This window comes from Aspergillus undulatus (assembly GCF_047715775.1).
Source record: "Aspergillus undulatus strain CBS 261.88 unplaced genomic scaffold BDV17scaffold_38, whole genome shotgun sequence".
In the NCBI taxonomy this organism is placed as follows: domain Eukaryota; kingdom Fungi; phylum Ascomycota; class Eurotiomycetes; order Eurotiales; family Aspergillaceae; genus Aspergillus; species Aspergillus undulatus.
Genome location: NW_027396642.1, coordinates 1 through 22926, shown reverse-complemented (window position 1 = coordinate 22926; position 22926 = coordinate 1). Strand labels below are relative to the sequence as shown.

Below are 22926 nucleotides of genomic sequence, written 5' to 3'. Positions count from 1 at the left end.
GGCGATGAGCATAACCTCCGATCAGCATACAGTTGGCGCTGTGGATTCAGGTACCTTCCGTGGCGGCGCCTCAACGGTCTGAACATAAGGGCGGACCCGATCCTCCGCTTTGGACACCTGCAGCTACCTACGCTCTGTAGACTAGCTTTGCTGTTCAGCATTGCGAATACTACCGCCGATTCGGCGCTCAAAAGTTCCTGTCCACACCTGTGAGCTCCCAAGCTAGCGCTGTGGCGATTGGGCGCTAAATGTCGCGAAGGCACCTCCAAGGCCAAACTTGCCGCCCTGTACTTCTTATTTCTGAATAGGACCATGAACAAAGAACATCACTTCTATTCCAGTCGATTGCTCGTCATCACTAAAATCACAAGTCGGCTGTGAGTTGGGGAGCTATATTAATTAACTATCGGAAGGCGAGCTGACGCGGCGAACAATAACCAGCTCATGGCACGTCTGAGACGATAATTCAGCGGCAGCCCTACACGGGCCCGAAAGTTGAATGTCACGTCAGCATCACTTCTTGGGTTTCTACGCAAGGTTTCGCTGGACTGAGACTCGCAAGCGCCTAGATCCTGATCACCAAGCTCGCAAGGTGACCTGTAGTTGTATTGGATCTTACACTGCCGGCGGCGCCTGGGCATTCAGGCATCCAACTCCATGATCCCGCAGGCGCTTTGTAGCCAGTGCCGTACCGTGGAAGCGCCGTGGCCGGGGGTGTTTTTAGGGGTTTGTCTTGTGAGCGCTACGCCAGACGGTACATGTTTGAGACTTGACAAAGAGTCCTTGCGTATATATTCTTCGAATCGCCTCGATTTTTGGTTGCTCATCGCATCAGCAATACCCCGCTACACTACGCTCGAACCACTATACAGTCCAAATCATCTCACAACTACGCTCGTTCTACCTTTACATTCGTTTATCAACCTACAATCAACCCACTACCACCATGTACAACTACAACGTCCTCCTTCCCGCCCTCGTGGCGCTCTCCTCCACTGCAGCGGCGGCTGCAAACCCCCAGGGCATCCCTGTAGGCGAGGTGGTCCAGCTAGACGGACCCGAGATAGTCTATGATGGACCCGCAACCGGAGACTCCACGGAAACAGACACAGTGGGCTCCGCCACTACCCTCCCAGGAACAGTCACGCCGACAACGCTCCCGGGCACCTCAACAGACTGGACTGCCACTCTTCCAGTCGAGACCGAGCCTACCTTCACCAGCCTTCCGGGTACGTCCAGAGACTGGCCCGCTACTCTCCCCGTTGAGCCCGAGCCGACATACACCATTCTGCCCATCGACTTGCCTTCGAGCTCCGAAGGCGAGATCATCACGACTACGCAACCCATTGGCACCGGCACCCCGCCTTGGTGGGCTACGCCTGGCCCGAGTCACAGCCCTACTGGGTCGCGGACGACGCTGTTGCCGACGGGCAGCAGCAGTGTTAGTCCTAGTCCGCCGGTGTTCACTGGGGCGGCGGTAGTTGCAATGAATGCGCCTGCTTTCTATGCGGCTGTGGGTGTTTTTCTTGGAGCTGTTGCTGTTTAGACTTGGTTCTTATGACGTACTTTGAAATTCTATCTCCATTTCTTTTCCTTTTTTTGTTGCTGAAGTTGTTGTTGGGTCATGGATGGGGTTCTTACGTCCTATAAACAACTTTATTCGTACTTAATTTTGGCGTCTCGCTTTTTTGGATCTCTAGAGTTGGTTCTTTTGCACTTGGAACAAAGTCGCCTATTATTCGTCAAGACTTTTGAAATAAAATAATAGGCTCAAATAACCTAGAGGTTATACATTCCCCTATACAGCAATATGATGTAATGGCCAATCATGCGATCGACACTGATCTTCGCGCCTCGACCGGTTGCTGCTCCTCCACTGCCAGCCCTTCGAGCGCCCATCGCGAACCATCGCTCAAGTTATCAGCCTCTGCGTCATGTTCGTCCCAGCGATCTGTTTACTCAGTCAGCTATGGCGAGCTCTGGTGGGTCATCTCTATCTTGTTTTGCGCGCTTGGGTCTCGCGATCTGTGATCGACCATGGCCCAGCTGGTTTTTACTTGTCCAGCGCAGAGAGCTAGGCATCGATGACGATAAGACGATGCCAGGTCTGTGTCGAGTCGGAGCTCCTTCTTAAGTTTTCGGCTTTCGACATTCAACTCCCGGGTCGGGATCAAAGTAAACTTTTTCGCTGTTGCCGAGCACATTCATGTACCCGGGCCGTCCATCCCAGTCGCCGACAGCAATGCATACAACACTCCGGGGGCTGGCCTCCTGCCTCACCCTGTCTTTGTATCTATCAACCGCAACAGCAGCAGACAAAAACACCGACATCGTCTCAACAACAGACAAATACCCCCTTCCCAACCAAGGCCACGTCGCCGCCCACGACCCCAACATCCTACACCAAAACAACACCTACTACCTCTTCAAAGGCGGCGTGCGCATCCCATACTACAAATCCCCCAGCCTCAGCGGACCCTGGGAAGATGTCGGGACAGTCCTCGACGGAATCAGCGAAGTCGAGAAGGGCAATCGGCGACACCCCTGGGCGCCGGACGTGATCTTCTGGAACGCCCGCTTCTACTGTTTCTACAGCATCAGTCAGGCAGGGGAACGGAATAGCAGCATTGGGCTCGCGTCCTCGGATGCTATTGAAGTCGCGGGTGGGAACTCCAGCTGGACGGACCATGGCGCGCTCGTTAATACGGGGACTGGCCCGTTGACGGGGATATACCCCTACAACGTCTCGAACGCGATTGACCCGGCCTTCTTTGCGGATCCTGCCGATGGAAGGCCCTACTTGCAGTATGGGAGTTACTGGGATGGGATATTCCAGCTTGCGCTGAACGATAATCTCACTGTTGAGAACCCGCGAAGTCCAAGTGTCGACCATCTCGTCTACCTTCCAGACCAAGCGGATAAACCGGCCGAGGGCTCGCTCGTCAGTTATCGTGAGCCGTACTATTACGCTTGGTTTAGTTTCGGGCAGTGTTGCCAGTTCGATCAGTTGGGGTTTCCGCCGAAGGGGGATGAGTATGTATACCTAGTCCGTTGCATCAACCTTGACTTCAGCTAACGGCGTCCGTCCTGGTTAGATATAGCATTCGCGTCGGAAGATCCGAGAGCGTCCACGGACCATTCGTCGATCGCAATAACACGGATTTACTAAACGGCGGCGGTTCGATTGTCTACGGCTCGAATCATGGGGAGGTATACGCGCCTGGCGGGCTGGGGATCTTGTATGGCAATGGGAATGACTCGGATGTGCTGTACTATCACTACCGTATGCTCCTGATCTGATTGATTGCGGCAAGGGAATGGACACTGACAATTGCGGAACAGATAATACGAGTATCGGATTCGCGCAAAATGTAAGCAAATCTACAACACACAGTGCTCTTATCTAGGGTTCATCTCTGACATGATCGCAGGACGCCCAGTTAGGTTGGAATGAACTGGATTATGTCGATGGATGGCCTGTCCCACGGTACGTACCCCTCCTTTTGGAGTATATAAAGAATAGAGCTGATATATCATAACCAGGGGCGCAAAAAGCCTAGGCGCAACACTGCCGTCTACATCGTCTCTTAACTTACTCGCGTTATTGTGTACGTGCCGTCCTAGACGATACCCCTACCTCTAACCTTTTCGCAAGATATGGTGACTAACTCCTTGATATACATAGGCTTGGTTGTATTCTTCAATGTATAGTATGACGATTCACGTTATGCATACGCATATACGATGGAGTTCGGACCGAGTTTTGGATTTTGCATATAGAGTAGAGGATAATGTACTAATAGAGATAGAATATATATATGCTATGGAAGACCATCAATACTCCGTGACGGCATCGTCCATTGGTCAACTACCTCATCATAGGAATGTGAAGGTGGGTGCAACCGGCGCAGGTAAAGATGTCGTCTGCACTCGATCGCGCCTGTTTGGTAAGACGTTCCAAGGAACATGGACCCGAGGAAGGAAGGAGTATTTGACTGAACTCCATTGCCCTTGCCGTTTGATTTGTACTGTTATAGGACTACGGAAGGTACGGCTGACTGCCGGCTGGAAGGAGCGACCAAGATCAGTCCTCCATCGCGCCTTCCATTTTTGATGGCTATGTTACTGAGAAAGGAGCGAACAGACGCAGCCTCCGTCGTGCCTTTCTTTAGAAGATATATAGATTAATATCGACAGGCGAAGAAGGTGTGACCGACAATGTACATGCAGGTATCAAACAGGAGGGCACGTGACCACATCCCATTCACAAATTCGATTTATTCGACGCGGCAGTGGCATCCTGGGCAGCCCTAGCAGCATCATTCGCCCTCTTCCACATCCGAATCCTACGCTGATGCCCAGCTGCAAATTCATCCGGCCACGCCTGCTCAAACGGCGGTAACCTCCTGCCTGGCTGGCCCTCTCCCGGCTCCCCCGCCAATTCACGGAGCTGTTCAAAGTAGAGCTCGAAATCGGGATAGACCATTAGAAACCCTGCTGCGTCGCCCTTTACGGCGATGCGGTCCTCCTCCCATTTCTTCTGCGTGGAGAGGGGTGGAAGCGTTGACTTTCCGGCTAGGACGCGCGCTGCGGCGACGGCTTGCCATTCGAAGACTTTGAATGTTAGGCCTGCGCCGACGGCGCCGAGGAAGACTAGGGTTGGGTCGGACTGGTGGAAGATGTGGAGATAGAGATCTGGTACCCGGTTGTTGCGGATTGGAATATTGGGGAGGAAGGGGAGTGTCCATGAGAAGCCTGTGCCGAAGATGAGGTGGTCGACGTCTGAGACTGATGTGCCGTCTTCGAAGTGGACTGTACGTGCTCCGTCCTCGCTCTCGATGTGCGAGATTGGTGGACGGCGCTCGATCTGTGGGTGCTTGAAGGCTTCGTCGCCGAAGTAGACGTTGTACTTGCCGCGCACGACGGCGTAGATGGGGGACCGGGCGGAGTTGATTAGGCTGACTGCTGTGTCGGCGGCGGACACGGAGGCGCCGATTGTAACGACTTTCTTGCCCTGATACTTCTTCGGACCCCGGTACTGCTTCGCATGCTCGACGCTCCTGGGGTATCTCTGCGCAAACTCCTTCAACCCAGGAATGGGTGGAACATAGGGGACGTGATAGTGACCTGATGCCACAACGAGCGCGTCAAACGTCTCAGTCCACCAGTAATCCAATTTTCCCTCCTTGCCAGCCCTTCGTAACGTCAAGACCCACGTATTCGTCCGCGTGTCCTTGACCGCCCGCTCAACGGTCGTATTGTACTCCACGAGGTCCTGGTAACCGTTTCGATTGAGCAGATCCTCAACATATTGGCAGATGACCCGATGATGCCGGAACGGCGTATCAGGCCCATGCAATCCCACCGACCAGTCTGACCGTATCTCAGGAATTCGTTCTTGAGCGCCCGAGTACTCCATAACCGAGGCGTCGACATTCGTATGCAGTCCCGGATAGATGTGAGAGTCGGTATAGCGATGCACGGCCAAAGCTGGCGCGTATCGAGGTAGGTTGTCTGGAATCTCAACTGGTTTATCTGCAGTCCGACTCGAAAGGTTGTCAATGTCCAGCGGCTCTGCCTGTTCATTTTCTCGCGATACCCTGTGAATGTTAGTATGGGGCGCCCTGTCGGAGATGGGATAAGCATACCAGTTCCCGCCGGCTCTCTCCTGCCTCTCAAACACACGCACAACATCAAATGCGCCTTCCTGCACAAGCGCATCGACCGCAATTGCGCCAGAGGGGCCTGTGCCGACGACAGCGACCCGATTGATCGGACGGGAAGACATGGCGTGACTTGAAGCTATACAGTCTCTCTACAATGGGCGTACTTCCAGGTCAACGACAGCAATCCCAGAGTCACAACGAGTGTCCTTTGGCACAGACAGACACAGTTCTCCTATCTGAATTCATCTTCCCCGCGATTAAGCGCAGATAAAAGGTTCCGGTCCTTATCGCTTTTTTCCTCGTCGTTGCCGACCAAGCATCATGATTGGCCAAAAGTCAGGGTAAACACCGCTAGCGAGTATCATACCATCGGGTGCTGAAATCGCATCATCGGGGTTGTATTTTTAGCTTCGCGGGATAGGAAATCGCGGGCTGGGAATCAACATCTACTGGTAGGTACGCCAGAGAGACGTCTTGAAGCGAACAGATAGACATCTAGAGGTCTCCAGATGAGTGGCTTTGAGGTCTTCTCAGGCGTCATGGGCTGAGATAAGGTTGATGAATGTTGTTGCTGAGCATCGGGGTAGTATGAAATCATGATACAGGTAATTTATCTTATCGGCCGATAAGATACGCCAGACGATGTAGGAGTACTCCGTGCGATATGGAGGAAGAATTAAGAGACAATCGCTGAATATAGCGCTGGGAGCTCTCAATTTCTCTTCATCAAGGCCAATAATGGAATAGTGATGCTGAAGGTGCGCACAGAAATGAGGATGGGAAGAGCAGAGGAGAGGTTCCTGGCCATAGTCACATGACCGACATCTGGAGGGAAACAGCAATCTGTGAGACCTGGAGACCTTCTCTCGCTTTCCACTGTGAGCTGGAGCTTGGTTCTCCTTTTCAGCGAGCACCTCACAGACCAGTGCTTGGGTGGACGATGAGGCGACTGAGACCATTTGACGCCTTCTTTACTTGAAACTCCAGATGCCCCTTTTTGCATTGTCTGGAGGACGGGTAACAGTTTCAGCCACCCCATCCTTTGACAGCGGCACACAAATGCTTGCGGAGCCCTTAGCCCAGACAGCCCTGGATTTTCAAACTGCGCTTCCTAGTGTTAGGGCCTAGACACCCAATTCAATATGACTTCAGACTCAAAGCTGCTGAAACCAGTACGCGGCTCGTCATCATAGCTGCCTCGGATCGCTCACATCAGTCAAGCTCTGACTACCACCGTCATTATACGCAAGCTTGAGACGACAGACCCAGAGGCAAGGCTGGCGAGACTCCATCGTCTACCGAACCGTCTCGGTACTTGCGAGTTTTGAGACCCGAGTGGTGTGAGTTCTGCGCCATTAATGGTCTTCGCTTGAACAGCGGCTCGCTCTGGAGTCTCGACTCCGTCGGCAGGGCAGTCAACTACGGCTTGCGGGGAGCGGTCTACTCTACTGAAAACGAGATGCACGTATACTGCGAGTGCAGACTGCGGAGTCCTCTGTAGGGCAGAGATCCGGCCATCGGCCGGTAGGCTAGACTCACCCTCCATCTCTAATTCCGAGGTCTAGACTTTTCAATCCCAATTAGCCATCTCAAGCCGATTCTGCATCAGAAGCAAAGTTTGAGGTTATGGAAAGGATCTTCGAAGTGACGTTTATGTCACGGCGTTTTCGTGATGGTCGCCGCACCATGGAAGATTCCTTAGTTTGGCCACGGAGTCACTTTCACCGGTTTCCAGTGTCGTTGCGGTGCGGCCGGTGCCAGTGCGACAGCAGACCTTGCGGATCTTATCTGCATGGGGCTATCTCGCCGACGAACCCTCGTCCTGTAGACCAAGAGTGGTCTGTGTCTATACCCTGCGGACGAACGCCGAGTCCCATTCTACAACCTCGAGGACCGTAGATTTCCCAAGATCAGATCTGATAGCGAAATTTCTAGACGGTGGGAGCCACAGAACCACAAGATCACAACGCGTATGCAAGATTTTGTCCAGGTTGTCGTCATTGTCGAAGCGAACAGGGAAGCTGGAGCCTGGAGGTTCTCGCGATCTGCACCAAACAACCAGTGACGGCGGTGTTCCTGGCGGTGGATAGCGATGATCAGTTTCGCTATCAATCTCGTTCCAGAAGACAGAGTGTTGATCGCCGGAAAAGGCATTCCCGCGCGGCGCGTTGGACCCAGGGTGCGTACCAAACTTGGCGCGCCCAAAGCTCCCATGGACGAGGGATTCGTCTTATTCCCTGATAATGGTGAAGATGAGGATGTCTGATGTGATGATGTGTTGATATGTTGGCGGCCTAGGGGCCACGACAGCCGTTGTCTGAAGCCCAACCCGCAGAAACGAATTACCAGGCGTTTCGGGCGCTCTGTGACGATCGCCGGCTGTCGAACTAAACGTGGCACGCAGCGTTTCAGGTTGCTGGACAAGCACTCTTAGCGCTGGATTCGTCATGCCCCGAAGATCCTTCCCCACAGGGACACGGAAGGGGCATCGAACAGCCGTGGCCGCACGATTGTTTCCTGGCAAACACTCTGTTCCTACCGGAATCGCTCATACACTTTACGCGATAGAAGCTCTTTCGAATCTTGGATACTCTATCTCATACTTCTGTCGAAATCTTGAGCCGTGTTGGTGGTCCTGCGGCAGAAGTATCCACGTACGTCAGCGCCGAGGACCTGAAGGGCCCGGGATCTAATCAATCAATCCGATGGCCCCTGGGGGCCACATGCCGGTAGGCGGGCTGCAGATAGTGATCAGCCCTGCTGGACCCTATGAAGACTAGAATGTAACCTCTACCGCCGGCGACGTTCCTGGAAGAACACGCCACAGGCACCCTGCACGCTAACTCGCTGAGCGATTTTCGAATCTCAACAATCAGCCACGGTTCTACGCCCACATGGGATCTCTACAGAGACGATGCGACGTTCGGCGATCCAAGTCCAAGTATAACCTGTCAATCAGATTGCCGAGCACGCCATTCGCGAACAAGCATGGCGGCATTTCCGAGGAATATTCGCAAGCAGCAAACAGGAGGGCTTCGGCTCCAGCAGCAGCTAATTTATGGTTTCAGAAGTTTCACCATCATCCAACCTTAAGTGCTTATACTGCTGGCAAGTGGGTATCAAGCTATGCCAAATCTTAGCCTGGTCCCCGTTCCTTGCGCTAGCCCTGTTTCCGAGTTACAACCCAGGGCCTCAAAGCTATAAAGACCGCTCTCGTCTCCTCCCAACTTGATGTTGAATCAACCAAACACTCACTCACTTCAAACCACTTCCACTCTCTTGACCGAATCTGGTATTCGTTGTCTCTCCTTTCTTCTACCATCCAAATCATTCTTTCAAACCAAACCTTTCAACTTTCACAATGAAGTACTCTGCTGTTGCTACCGTCGGCATGGTGGGCTGCGCCTTCGCCGCTCCCCAGTTCGGAGGCTTTGGCGGCTTCCCCGGCTTCCCCGGCTTCGGTGGTGAAGAGCCTACCCCCACCGGCTTCCCCGGCCTCCCTACCGGCACTCCCACTGGTGCTCCTCCCACTGGTACTCCCTCCGGCTTCCCCGGCTTCCCTGGCGGTGGCTTCCCTGGCGGTGGCTTCCCTGGCGGTGGCTTCCCCGGCGGTGGCTTCCCCGGTGGTAGCTTCCCTACCCCCTCCGGCGGCGCTGCCCCCACTGGCTTCCCCGGTTTCCCTGGCGGCGGCGAGGGTGGCTTTGGCGGTGAAGAGGGCGAGGCCCCGGCTCCCACTCCCACCGGTACTTCCACCATTGACGTGAAGCGCCAGCTCCCTGGCCTCGGCGGTGACAGTGGCAGCTCTGGCTCCGGTGGCTTCTTCGACAACCTCTTCCCCTCCGGCTTCCCCGACCTCGGTGACCTCTTCGGCGGTGGTGAGGGCTCTGCCCCTACCACCACACCCTCCGGCGGCTCGCCCTTCCCCTCTGGCCTCCCCGAGCCCAGCAGCGCTCCCGGCCCCAGCGGTTTCCCCAGCGGCCTCCCCTTCAAGGCGTAAGGGGTGGTTGATCGAGTTACGACAATGCACGCACGACATGTACAGCAACACTGCCGGCCGGTCGTTGGGTATGGTCTGGGTGGTTATGGATATGGATCTGGATTTGGTGGTTTGTTAAGCTTAGTTGGGAAGATGTAATTGGTCATGTCTTTTCAAGCTTGATGTTAGTATAGAACGGATTACCTGGCGTCAATACATGATCGATTGGTTCACTATTTTCGTCTCTTGAGTACAACCTCCTATGACTAACCATCAGTAGGAGTACCTAAACCCTTGTATCGCTCCGCCTACTTTGAGGATCCAGACTAGTAGACCCTAGGTCATTTAGCTGGTGGGGCTGCACTGACTCCAGCGACGCTCCGGTATGACCCCTGACTCGACTAGTGTTGTCTAGCAAGCCCTATTCTGCAGTGCGACCTCCAACTTCCCCGCAAAAGACCCGCCTCCGCAATCACCCCGGATTCTTCTTGTCCAACGAACTATGCTGTATTGCTCGCAAGCTTCAAATGTCGTACAAATGACTATTGCTGTCCCACTATGCCCCGCAAGTCAACGGCCTTGGCCAGGTGGGATGAATTGGATGCCATATAACGGCCATAATCCCAGATACCTAACTGATACATTTAGAAGCAGGATATCCTCTCCCAAGCTCCGCCATACTTCTAGTTGACATTTACACTCACGTGGAAAATGGCACCCTCACTTCCAACTCATCTGCATCCCCGCGAAGGTGCGATCCCAGGAACAGTCGACCTCACAGCGACGGACGGGGAAGCCAATAGTTCCAGCTACGGGCAGGCGCTGTTCCCTGTTCCCACGGATGATCCGAATGATCCTCTTCTGGTAGCGTAGCCCATCTCTTTACCTGCATTCGCTGCTCCATGTATACCATTTGTATGGTTTTCTCCTCCTACTCTTAATGCTACTAATTCGGTTCCGACAGTGGCCCCTCTGGAAAAAGAACTCCATTTAGTAATCGTCTCCATATACTCCTTCCTCGGAAACTGCTCGCTTGTTGGACCCTCAGTATACATCAGTATCTACAGCGAGGAATTCGGCGTCTCGCACGCTGATGCCTCGGGGCTGATCTCGTATCCGAACTTGGCGTTTGGGTTTGGTATTTTTTCTTCTCTCTCCCTTTACCCTCGAATCCTCTTAGCTTTGTCCCCCCCAATAGCAATAATAAGGCTAATGTCGACTCCTGCGCCTATTCCTCTAGGCTCACTCCTCCTCGTCCCAATGTACCTCAAATTCGGCCGGCGAATAGTGACGCTTTTATCTATGGCTATAGTACGTACCGTCCAGCCCTAACATTGCATACTTCGCTCCGGTCACACTAACTAGAGGCATGTTCATACAGTTCGTAGCAGGCCTGATCGGCGCCTCCCGCGCAACAACCTTCTCAGGCCTTATGATCGCCCGCGTATTCCACGGCTTCGGAAGCGGCGTGTGCGAGTCCCTGCCTGTCCAGCTCGTCAATGATATCTTTTACCTCCATGAGCGCGGGAAGAGGATTGGGTATTATACTGGTACGTTTGTCTTCCAAATCTATTTCCGTAAGCGAAAAGAGATACGAGCTAATGTGAGTTCGTGCACGTAAAGTATGCCTCTGTCTTGGTTCCACGGGCCCGCTGTATGCGGGATACATGCTCGCTGGGGGATACTCGTGGCGGTTATTCTTCTATGTTGTTGCGGCGTTTGCGGGGGCGTTGCTTGTTGCTGCTTTTCTGCTTGTTGAGGAGAGTCGGTTTTATAGACCGGACGTACCAATCGCAACTGTTCCTACACCAACCCTGGAGGGTAAGGACGAGGAAGAGCCCAATGGCACAGGGAGAGAGAAGGAAACGGGACATGCGATGCAGGTTGAAGACCTAGTCAGCAGCCCTATTCCAAGTGAACAACGGAAACGAAAACCATTCCTCAAGACGCTCATTCTCTGGGCGCCCATCGACCACGACGCAGAATTCTTCATGACCGTAGTTCGCTCTTTCGCATATTTCCTTGTCCCTGCTGTGCTCTGGGTCATTACCAGTTTCGGTATCTTGCTTCCTCCCCGCCCAAGCCCTCTTCAATCTCAGTCCTACATCTGGAACTAACAGGTTAACAGGAATCTACATCGGCCTCGGCGCCCTAACATTCAACTACACCTTCCCCCTCTTAATAACATCCTCACCCTACACATGGCCCCAAACCTCCTCAGGGCTAATCGCCCTCGCCACAATCTTCGGCTTCACCCTCGCCCTCCCATTCACGCCCACATCCGACTACATAGCGGCAAAACTCACCAAGAAGAATGCCAACATCCGCGAGGCAGAAATGCGCCTCCCCGCCCTCCTCCCCGCCATCTTCCTCGCTCCCGCAGGATTACTAGTCTACGGCCTCACCGCGGAGCGCAAGTTGCACTGGACAGGTTTCTTCGCCGGCGTCGCGATGGTCCAATTCGGGAGTTACTTCTTCTTCACGTTTACTTTAGCCTATGCTGTTGATTCGTATTTCGCAGATGTATCTGAGATGCTGATCGCCATGAATCTGGGGAAGCAGGCGGTTAGTTTTGGAATGGGGAGTTTTCTGCTTGATTGGATTGAGACGAGGGGGTATGCGGTTGTTATTGCGGGGGTGTTTTGTGGGGTTGCGCTGGGGAATAATTTGGCAATTGTGCTTTTCTGGGCTTGGGGGAAACATATTCGGTGGATTACATCTCAAGGGTGGTTTGGGAGGCTTTCGAAGAGGGGGAGGGGTGGTGGTAATGAGGAGGTTATCTAGGTAAGTTGGAGATGTAAAGCCAAAAGGTTTGAGATGAAACGAACAGCAAGCAACACGAATAACGATGACGAGAGGACACGAAAGGATCAGCTTGCCATGCCAAAGGATGACCGGAAATCATATCTAATACAGTCATAATCAAAGGATATAGGTATCCACCAGCACCCCGATCACTACCTTTAGTATATGTTAGCCTTCGCCCTCACACTATGCAATAGTCAGGGAAAGAACTCACAAAGTATGTACTACCGACGCAAGTTCCCAAGGATATCTCCACCCCCCTTGGCAAACCCTGTATTAGCATAGGGCATCTACCGTCTCGAATAGTGGGATTTCCGGGCTGTTGCCGGAGGAACTAAGGTTTGAACACGGAGAATGATCCAATATACCTGTTCGGATAAGAGTTGGATTTTAATGGATGACCATAGTCAAAGAAAGGGGCTCGTCGAATGGAATCACTTGGATCCGGCCCGGGCTTTCTTCAAGTTGGCCCTGTCATCGGACGGGAGATTGTAGCACAGGTCGCAGCGTGTCTTGCCCAGCACCGACAAGTCAGACTCGTGGTACCAAGTCCAGAATGTCTTGCTGGGTTGCTATGGTATATAAGTCGGGTTCAGCTTCTTTATTTAGTACCCTATACATTAATAATAACCCGATGCTTGTCCTCTATTTAACGTGTCTCGAGGTCAAACACATGTTTATAAACGACAAATGCTGGATACCCCCAAGGGGTATAGCCAATCACTGATTCAAGCTTGCCAGCTGCACGCAAAGGGTCATAGTATCAATGGACTCCTGATCTGGCTTCATGGCCTAATAGATACGAGATTTTGGGATGCGGTCTTCCTATTCTTCACCTAATGGCACTTCTATCCATTGGCTTTCTTGTATTTCGACGACTCCGACGTCGTGATTATCTTGGGCCCAGGCACTGAACCGATTGAGCAGTTCATCGTACCGAACAGCATTCTCAGGATTATTATTATAGTAGACCGTAGCGCCAATGGTCAGGGTTAAAGCCTTGTTTGAGAGGACCTGCTGCTCGTCTAAGAGCTCGGACAGCTCTATTCCAACTTTAGATTCAGGCTGGACGTCTTTGATTTTGGAATTCTAGATTCAGCCGGGAATGCCTCGAATCTCTTTTCAACATATATAAAAATACGCTTCAGGATGACCTTATTTCAAGGAACAGCGAGCCTCATCAAGGCCGGGGAAACCAGTAGAATGGCTCCCAAAGCTGAAAGGCCTTGAAGACCGTGCTAAGTCAGCAGCTTTGACGTTCACTCGGTAAGCCAAACATAGTCTGTATCAGGGGAGTAAAGGTCAAAGGTTGCTGTAGAATTACAGGAATGCCTTGGTCCCAGGCCGATGACCGTAATAGCTCGGTCAGCCTTCCTAGTGTCGACCCCTAGGATGGCACGTAGGAATTCGGCGTTTCCAACAGACCAGGAACATCCTGTATCAAGACAGACTTCGTCGTACTTGACAGTAGTATTCATACCTGCCATGGCCATTGCACAACGCCATGTGCGGAGCACGCTGACAGGAAGCCCCACGGGACGATCTGATTTTACGACTTGTGCTTCGCTGAGCTGGACTGCGGGCACAGCCTCGACACGAAAGCCAGCGACAAGAGGTTCAGCGCTACGGGCTTGCTTAGCCAAAGCAGTATCCGCGAAACGCGTGCAGGTCGAACGTAGATGTTCATGGAGTTTATTGTTCGAGTCGAAGACAGAACTGCAGTTCAGGCAAGTCGTAGGCCCAGACAATCGCTCTCGCCCGGCCGAATTGGGGACCTCTTCAGATTCGGGTAATATGGCACTGTAGGAGAAGCCTGGACATATGCTTAACCTGGCGCCACCAAAGCAGCAGGACGAAGTTCCGAGGGCGGGAGGTGCACCACAAACTGAGTGTCCCCTTGCAGAGGAGTTTCAGATTTGCCAAGTTGGGAGCTGCTTTTTGGATGCTGGCGTGCCCTGTCATGGTGGAAGTAGCCCCTGAAGGTTTTGACAGGATACACTCCGAGAGTTGGAGGGCCAGCCCAAGATACAGTCACACAGCCTGCTTCTCCTCAGCAGCGCTAATAATTTCTCTCTTGACGCGCCGTCAGTCATCGATATTGTTAACTATACTAGTATTATTAATTATAGGAATATAAACTCATTGCTAACCGCCTGCCATGATATATGACTCTCATTTACGGCTAATATGAAATAGCACAGCATTCTGGAACTGAAAGTATATTTAGATAATATTAGACTAAAAATGGTTAACTAAATCCTCTCCGGGAGGGAAGGAAGGCTGGCCTTGTACTTGGCGCTACGATCAGATATCATGGATATAGCCCAGTGGTAAAGGAATAGACGTGTAATCTGCCTGAGACGAGCTTGTTTGTAGCGTCTAGGCTATTTTTTAAAGTGCGCACTCGTAGAATGGTCACAGGCTCAGGGCGCCATCCTGCCGGTCGTCGGTAGAGCACTCTTCAACCGGGTTATCGACATCCACTAGGGTGACTGTATAATATGTGAGTAGATGAGTGGTTGAATATAAGGGAGACAGAATAGACCAATAATCAGACGGGGGATGACGGTCTGCAACGAGGGTCGACTCAGCCAACCTTTCGGCACAACTTGAATATCAGCTGATTCGAGGGAGATGGCTCCTGACGGCAACTGGGGGGCAAGCTCTTATGTCATGATCTCATGATTCTGCTTGACGAGTTTTGTTCTCCAGCAGCCAGGGCACCTGCGGAGCACGGAAGCGTGGCTGGCCGAACAGGCGGAGTCCAGAACAGCAGCCCATCGTTCTTCGAGTGTAGCTACGTAGGCTTTAACAAGGCGCAAGGAATGGTTCGACCAGGGCAACACGCTCGAGGTCCAGAAGAGACGCGCAGGTTAACACCAGCACATCACAGCACAGTCGAGATAGTATCATGCTTATGAGTAGGTAAATATCAGCGGTAAAAACAAGAGTCCTTACAGCAGACAAGGACTTAGCCAAGTGTTTCTCGATCGTCGCGATAGAAGCCGCAAAATTCTCCCCTTCGGCGGTTCTGTTGAGCTATCGGCATATATTACACTCAGAGCTAAATAGTTAGCTGTATTTAACATGAAAGTTTCACGCTTGTTAGCATGGGGTACGGTTGGTCTATCCCTACGCACGCGTTTTAAGATCTCGCGAGTACTTATTTGACCAGGCCTGGCTATTTCAGTATCAGATATATAGGGCTCGGGCTCTCACACAACCCTGGCTCGTCAATAAAAATTTAGGAACGGGCTCGACCTCATCCAGCTGAGTAGTCTGCTGATCATTTCTTGCCCCTATGGTCCCTGCTATAAACCAGCAACGCGAGGATCGCGAGTGTGTTGCTCACCAGTCTTTCTCGCGCGGGAGACATTTTGGCATTATGTTAGATAATGGTTGATGGTAAAACTGCATTGTCAAGGAGGGGACTGTCATCCGTTTAGGTAACAAAAATTGTTGAGTATGACTGCCATATCCTGATCTTGAAGATCAAGGCCATGAACCTCTTGGGAATAGTTGGTGGACATTCCGACGTTTTCGCAGAATAACTTGTTGTCAATCATGTTGGCGGCTAACTTGAAGGGAAGGATCTCTTCCCATGGCGATTCCTACTATGGTATGACATTTCCTTGCCGCAATACTGACATGCAGATTTTGGATAATGACCAACAATGCAATGGGGTACTTACATTGCCCCTTTGGAATCTAGTCATCTTCCAAGTTGAAGCAGAGGGTTGCCGAGAATTGAGTGATAGTTGAGGACTAGAGCGAGTCTCTGGATTATTGTCCATTCCTGCTGTCGGACAACATTAAGATTCCTTGCCGCAACAAGATAGATAGGAAATCACGCGCTTTACCGTAAAGCACAACCACTTAGCGTTAGTCCTCGCGGTGATAAGTGGGCGTTTTGTCCTGTTGATATAATTAGCTTCGGTAGGCATGAACTGGAGACCAGTACTCACGACCAGAAGAGCTGTTGGAGAGGGTCTCGGAAGAGCTAGGAGGTAGGGGATTTTCAGGATCATTGATAGTCATTTCAACGTCGCGACTAGGGGACCCTTGCCGCATTCTCACGCCGGACAGCGGACCGAATGATCGATTTGGCAGCCTTCCCGGCCGCCAGGGCAGAAGACTCCATCCGTGTCCTGATCATAGGACATCAACTCGCTGGCGGCGTTGACAGCGGTAGCTGGACACTGCAAGAGCTATCAGCATGGAACAGACAAGGAAAAGCGCAGTATACTCACGGGAATGCAGTGCACTATCCCGTCTAGCCCTATAGTAACCAGCGCCTGCATGGAATAAGGTCCCTTCCCGCCTTTCGACAGGGAGCACTCCTCCTCGTTCAGCAGACAGCACGTGCAAGACCGCGCGATTTCGGCCTCCCAAACCGCAGCGGCAAACTCGAACGATATTCTCAATGAACACTTGACGCGGGAGTATCCTCGACAAGAAGAAGTCCAAGCCCCTACCAGAGTTTGCTTCCGCGAGATTTACCAGCTTCATCAATACCAGTCGCTATTGAGAAAGCATTTTCTTGGATACACCCTACCGGAAACGTGGACAAAATCAAGGCCATACTCTTGTAGCCGGTATTGCCATCAGGCAACCCGGGTTTGACAACATTGCAAATCGAAAGGCATCGTGCAATCTTTGAGCTCCTGTTAAATTCAGACTGTCCCGATGTATTTGGTGCACCTCTGCACTGAAATAAAGCGTGGACATCTATGAGTTGAGCGGCCTGCCTGCCCACGATAGTACTTTTCCAGGGTACCAAGGATCTCCCTGGAGTCCTTCTCGTAGGGAAGCATAACACTTGCCTTGAGCAAGGTTTGCAAAAAGGAAATGAACGGGAGAAACGACGGGGCCGAAAGGTGTTACTCGGGGATAGATCTCAGAGCGACACCATTGTGTGTTTAGACGTTGATATCCAGACTTGGTATTGCCAATGTTGAAGCCGTCTTTCTTGACTTCAAAGGATTTGTCGATGTTGATAGCGTTCACGACATCATCTGTAGAAATGTAGCTAGTATTCTGTGGACTGAAATATCGAATTTGACTTTGAGAAGCACATCGATGAAAACTCTGGGGTGTACGTAAAGCCGCTGCACAATAGTATGCGGGTTTTTTCCTATATTCCCGCCGACAGTATTAGTTCGTGCTTTTCCCAGGTCCCGTATATTAGAGGCCGCAATCACTGTTGGTGCTGCCCGTATGATAGGGGTCTTGTTTGGGTGCGCGGAGTTGACAAGTATATCCCGCGCGTCACAGGTATATGGACGCATTGCATGCATACCGAGCAAACTGTAAAGCAGGCCCTGATTTTTGACCGGGAGCTCGTTGTGGCTGATTGTAGCAAGGGACTACTCTTTAGTGTCCTTAATCATGACAGTAGCTGCGGAAGAGGCGCTCAAAGTCTTGCATAAATGGTACGACATGTTGCATGTTTTGTATTTTTAATCAAGGTAATAATGGAGTTATTTAGGAAATTTTTCAGACATGTTCCACGTAATAGATCCATTAATTCAATAAGGCCCCTAGAAAAAGGTTCCTTGTTAAATCTTTCATCCGCAAATGGAAGTAGGAAGAAGAGACTCACGATCATGCAGATGGGCAAAGAAACACCTATGGGTTAGGGTAGTCAGACAGTCGGCCCTGACGTGGCCGCGCTCACCACAAATCCAACAGGCCTTGTTTTTGTCCCACAGAGCTCTCTCGAGCTCATCGTTCCGGTTGCCCAAAATCCTTCACCCTATCATTACAATTCACCAGGTCAACGCAATTTGTTCTTTCTGGATAGTCAATGCGGCAAGCTCTTCAGTGAGAGTGTTGGTCTGGCAGTTGGAGGCCTCAAGCTGCTCGTGTGCTTCACAGGCCTGAATTAATCGGATGCACGATGGTAGCACCGCAACACGCATTTGGTGGAACGCTTCCGCAGCCTTGTCTTGTGCCCTTACCGGGGGGACGAGTGCGCGTCATGACGGCGGATCTGCATAACCGCAGTAAAGAGCTTGCTGTAGCATGTTAACTCGCAGGCTTCCTTCTTTCCCCCGCTCCTCTCGCTCCACCCCCCGAGCCCTCAAGCACCAGTATCTCCCTGTCGATGTCGTCCATCAAGCCGCAAATGTGTTTGCCATGGGGTTCTAGGCCCCGCCAGTGCAGTCCAGCCGGCTGCCATAACATTAGAAAGAAAGGGTTGCTGACATGGTACAGAACCGGTGCATCAGGCGTGAAAAACTGCGCAGTGACTCCTCTGATCATCGTGAGCTTTCTTGACCTTGACGTCGATCACGGCACTCTTGATGCTTGAGTACAGACTTCTTGCTCTAAGACGGCTGTTCAGGATTTTCCACGAAGTTTTATCTATGATATTGCCGTCAAGATAATAGTTGAAAAACGTCTGTGTAAGGCTCGTATTTTAGGATTGGAGAAGCTGGCAAGCAGGGTCCTGGTTGTTTTTGTCATCGTGGGGTTCCCTCGTATAGTAGTCGCCGGGCACAGAAGCATCATACAGTGGATCAAAGTCTGATACTTCCGCAGCGCGGGCTGATGCGGTGTCTTCATCAGGGTCGAGATGAGGCCTGGGCATCTCGTCCGCAGTGCGTTCATAGTAGCGTCTCGGTGAGCTACACACTAACTAAATTAACTGCATACCCTTATGTTATGCATAAAGCTATGCACGCCCAGGAGTCCAGACAGACGCGGACGCGGACCCCAAGAGAAAAGAGGAAAAGAGGAAAAGAGAGAAGAAAAGAGAGGGATGTTGAAGAAAGAGAAATCGAAATGAGGAAGAGCGGGCGACGACGGGGTTTATCTAGTCGGCCGGAAGGGGGGGGGGGGGGTTGCCATTCACGCGATTTGGCTGTTTCGTTGCTGGTTACTGGAGTTGGTATTGATTGAGGGGCGCGAAAGGGGTGGTTGTTACTGTGGGCTTCCATGGGGCTGTGAAGGTCGGCCATTGTTACTGTTGGTTGTGAAGGGGCTGGTGCCGGCTGACTTGAAGGAGAATTAAGGACTTCCGAAGTAGGGTAAGTAGCGCCCAACTGAGCCAGCTGCGTCTGGGAAACCATGGAGCAGATACTGCCTGAGATATATATTCAGGTTCGCGAGCTTATGACTGTCAAGTCCCGCCCTGACATTCGCTGGCACTGGAATGGCCAAATACAAGAACGAATACTGATAAGGGCAGATGAACGAATGAATGAATGGTATATGCATTGAATCGAAGACGCCTTGCACACGGACCGGATCCTATAACGAGGGTGGACGAAATCTATCGGTTGTGGTACAGGAGAATCTGAAGCCCGAGCTGAGGTAAGGTATGTGCCTGCGCCATTAAGACCAGAGGAGCGACCAGTCTGGAGACCCAGGAGGCAAGAGCATATGAATGGAAAAATATATACAGAGAAGAGGGGAAACCAAAGCTGCGGTCGTGAACCAAAACCAAACCAAACGGAGAGGTGGTACTATAAACATGGGCAAGGAGATTGAGAAAGATTGCGCTAACAAGAGGGACAGGGATGCAAGGAGAGCAAGATGGAGAGTCATGATCCGAGGGGTTCGAGCAGATGTAGGAGCAACCCCGCGCGAGATTTGCCTGCAAAGCCGGCGCAGGGTAATTGGCTTTGTCTCGCAGCCTCCACGCGAGGAGGGCGCCCTGACTCCTTGCAGGGGGTCGAGACCGACTCGGTGAAGGGTGCGAATTGTCTTGTACATCAGGTTTCGTCTTTTTTTTTTTCTGGATCTGCAGGGCAGCAACTATTGCACGGGCTGGTATCCTCCGTGCCTCCATTCACTCTGCTTCCAGTTGCTCTGGAAGTTGTTCATCTCGTTGCGCTCGTTGTTGAACTTGGTGTCGTCGAGGGCGTGCTCGAGACGGCCCTTCTTGCGCTGGCGGATGAAGAAGAAAATGAACAGCGCGAGAAGGATGCAGCCGGCAGCGGCGGCTCCAACGTAGACACCGGCTTTGGCGCCCTGGGGAAGGTCGTCCCACTTCTCGCTGAGGGACTTTGGCGGGGGCTTGGCGATTTCCTCGGCGGCGGTAGAGTTGCCCCTGGCACTTATTAGAAGACTGCGACTGGATAGTGGAGATGAAACTCACTTGATAATGTTGATACTCTCCCAGGAACCAGAAGTGTCGCCATACTCGTACGCCTTTCCAGTCGAAAAGTCCTCCACGCGCACGTCCTTGACAACCATAGTGTAAGGACCAGCATCGTAATCAACCGGACCACCAGCCCATTCAATGGTACCAGGCGCATTGTCGGGGTCACCAGCAGGCCAGATACCAATGCGAACGTTACTCGGCGTCTGCGGGAACGTACTCTCGGTGCCATTCTTCGCCTTGTCATAGGTAAGCGTCCGGAGCAGGTTACTATCAACCCACCACTCGATCTTCTCGTGCGTCCAGTGTACGGTATAATTGTGGAACTCGGAATCGGCATTATCGACCTTGAAGAACTCGCCGTTCTCGTAGTTCGTCACGCCCTTGCTGTAGTAGTTTGTCTGGATCTCAGACGTGTTGTATCCAACCCACTCCCAATCAATCTCATCCAAATCATCCGACTGCAACACAACACTCGAAACAATACCAGGACCCGCAGCCATCTTGACGTGCATCTCGACGACGCCGAAGAATATGTAGAAGGTTGACTGGATGGTGGGCGACTCCAGCTTCTTGTCGATGGTGAATTCGGCGCCCTCGTCGGTCCAGTTGATTTCGCCATTGGTCGTGTTCCAGATCTTCTCGTTCTGCGTCTCGTTGAAGGCCCATTCCCAGCTTGTGCCGAGCGCAGGGTTCGGGTCGCAGTCTTCGCCCTTGGTGGGATTGCAGTGCGTCCAAGTTTGGGCGATGGCGGGACCAATGCAGGCCGCTAGCAGGGCCAATTGCCTAAGGAGTGCCATTTTGCGCGTGTTTGTAGGATGTTGTTATGTTGGGCTTGCCCTTGTGTGGGCGTGCGTGGTAAAGAGCGTGATGCGGCAGGTGCAGGCCGGGGAGGAATCCAAACCAAACCAACCAGGCTTCCGCTACCGAGATCAGGGCAATAAAGGGGCGAAGGGCCCGGAAGGAGCGACTTGGTCGGGGTAGAAATGAACGGACGTGCGAACAGAGCGCACGAGGAAGGGAATGAAGCCCAGATAACGAAGGGAGGGTAAAGGTGAAGGGAAGGACGAGGAGAAAGACCGAGATTCAAGAAGGGACAGCAGAGACTAGAGACTCACACTAACACAGACATCGGCCACTCACAGCCAGTCTCGTTTGTTTCTGCAGCGGAGGCCGTTCAGGGGCAAGCACTAACAGGCTAGTCCCTTCCAGGGTCCGTTGCCATACTTGGCTTTGCGCTAGTCCGCTTCCAGTCGGCATACGGGGATCCCAGCGCCAGGGAGCCAATCGGAGGGCAGTAAAAAGCAAGGTCATGCGCATCACCAACTCTACTGATCCAGTTTATTTATCTTCCAGGAATGTTCTACTAAAAACAACGCATTTGAAGTGAAGTAATAATGCAAGGCAATAGCAATCAATCTATGATGTCGACTGGAATGCTGCAATATCAAGCTGAAACAGCGTGGGTTGCACTGCACCTCGGGGTCAAACCTGCAAGACAACGGGGTACTGTGATTGGGCCGATAACAGCCCACTTGCCCTGCCAATCCTCCTGAATCCGCGCTGTGAGTGGGCAGTCCACTTCAACTGTCCAAGATCTTGGATGTCCATGACCCAGTATGCGATACCACCACTTGTCCCGTGTCGCTTGGCCTCTGTTTAACTCGACAACTGGTTATCGAAGTCTAGTCCCTAAGATGGCCTCCTGAAGCACGTTGAGTTTGAGATGGCAGTGCAGACTTAGTTGACTCGTTTATTTTAAGTGGCAAATTGTACCTGGGAGGGAGTTCGATCTAAAAGTAAAAGCCGATGGAGGCGATGCTGATCAATTGCTGATCCACCTTGGTCCACGGTCGAAATTTCTATCTCGCCCTTGATTTGATTTGATTTGGTTTGGTTTATTTTGTATACCCCGGGAAATCTAGAGATGAAATAAATTTGTTCGAATCTCGGAATCTCGCTGATAACCAGCTGTAATTGTGATCGTGTGCGCACCACCACCAACCCTGTTCTGCCTAACAAAGAGCAGTCTCGACTCGCAGCTCAAGAAATCAAAATCCAGTTCGACGCCTCGTCCAAGACTGTCTAGTCCCAGTCTGTCCTAGTCTTATCCACCCACACTGAGACTCTGACTTCATTGTTCAAGTTGGAAGGGGAGAGAAAGGGTGTCACCGTGCAACCTGACAGTTGTAAGAGTAAGACAGTGTCTGACTAGCGCTATCTTCCAGAATATGTTCCTGTTGGTGGGTGCATTTCTTATCAAAGTAGGTGTCTCCCTGCGTGTATCTACAGCGTATCTGCAGCTCGCAGCAGATCCCTGGCCTTGGAGCTGGGGTTTGGGGTCACTTTCCATGCGATTTCGCGCTCCCCCC

General features: G+C 52.0%; 7 protein-coding genes across 7 annotated transcripts; 3 read left to right on the top strand and 4 right to left on the bottom strand.

Annotated features, from left to right (window-relative positions):
• The first annotated feature begins 627 nt into the window (after positions 1-627).
• BDV17DRAFT_137751 (uncharacterized protein) lies at positions 628-1682 on the top strand. Its single transcript, XM_073754250.1, has one exon. It carries the CDS (start codon positions 947-949, stop codon positions 1544-1546), a length of 600 nt encoding a protein of 199 aa, XP_073613722.1. The 5' UTR covers positions 628-946; the 3' UTR covers positions 1547-1682.
• Positions 1683-2242: 560 nt separating this feature from the next.
• On the top strand, positions 2243-3643 carry BDV17DRAFT_293001 (endo 1,5-alpha-arabinase; the record flags this gene model as incomplete). The annotated part of the gene is made up of 5 exons (XM_073762495.1): positions 2243-3033; positions 3096-3283; positions 3343-3371; positions 3432-3487; positions 3544-3643. 5 exons carry the CDS (start codon positions 2243-2245, stop codon positions 3641-3643), a joined length of 1164 nt encoding a protein of 387 aa, XP_073613721.1.
• A 182-nt stretch (positions 3644-3825) lies between these two features.
• BDV17DRAFT_268144 (uncharacterized protein) lies at positions 3826-6249 on the bottom strand. The gene is made up of 2 exons (XM_073758437.1): positions 5649-6249; positions 3826-5600 (listed from the first exon to the last, which is right to left on the bottom strand). The coding sequence occupies exons 1-2, from the start codon at positions 5786-5788 to the stop codon at positions 4265-4267; spliced, it is 1476 nt and encodes a 491-aa protein (XP_073613720.1). The 5' UTR covers positions 5789-6249; the 3' UTR covers positions 3826-4264.
• Positions 6250-8910: 2661 nt separating this feature from the next.
• Positions 8911-9844, bottom strand: BDV17DRAFT_137734 (uncharacterized protein). Its single transcript, XM_073754248.1, has one exon. It carries the CDS (start codon positions 9700-9702, stop codon positions 9016-9018), a length of 687 nt encoding a protein of 228 aa, XP_073613719.1. The 5' UTR covers positions 9703-9844; the 3' UTR covers positions 8911-9015.
• Positions 9845-10353: 509 nt separating this feature from the next.
• On the top strand, positions 10354-12426 carry BDV17DRAFT_282914 (major facilitator superfamily domain-containing protein; the record flags this gene model as incomplete). The annotated part of the gene is made up of 7 exons (XM_073760280.1): positions 10354-10473; position 10511; positions 10637-10780; positions 10883-10953; positions 11024-11192; positions 11266-11700; positions 11771-12426. 7 exons carry the CDS (start codon positions 10354-10356, stop codon positions 12424-12426), a joined length of 1596 nt encoding a protein of 531 aa, XP_073613718.1.
• A 7751-nt stretch (positions 12427-20177) lies between these two features.
• BDV17DRAFT_268138 (glycoside hydrolase family 16 protein) lies at positions 20178-21614 on the bottom strand. Its single transcript, XM_073758436.1, has 2 exons — positions 20552-21614; positions 20178-20503 (listed from the first exon to the last, which is right to left on the bottom strand). The coding sequence occupies exons 1-2, from the start codon at positions 21352-21354 to the stop codon at positions 20209-20211; spliced, it is 1098 nt and encodes a 365-aa protein (XP_073613717.1). The 5' UTR covers positions 21355-21614; the 3' UTR covers positions 20178-20208.
• A 53-nt stretch (positions 21615-21667) lies between these two features.
• On the bottom strand, positions 21668-22926 carry BDV17DRAFT_268136 (uncharacterized protein). Its single transcript, XM_073758435.1, has one exon. It carries the CDS (start codon positions 22905-22907, stop codon positions 22689-22691), a length of 219 nt encoding a protein of 72 aa, XP_073613716.1. The 5' UTR covers positions 22908-22926; the 3' UTR covers positions 21668-22688.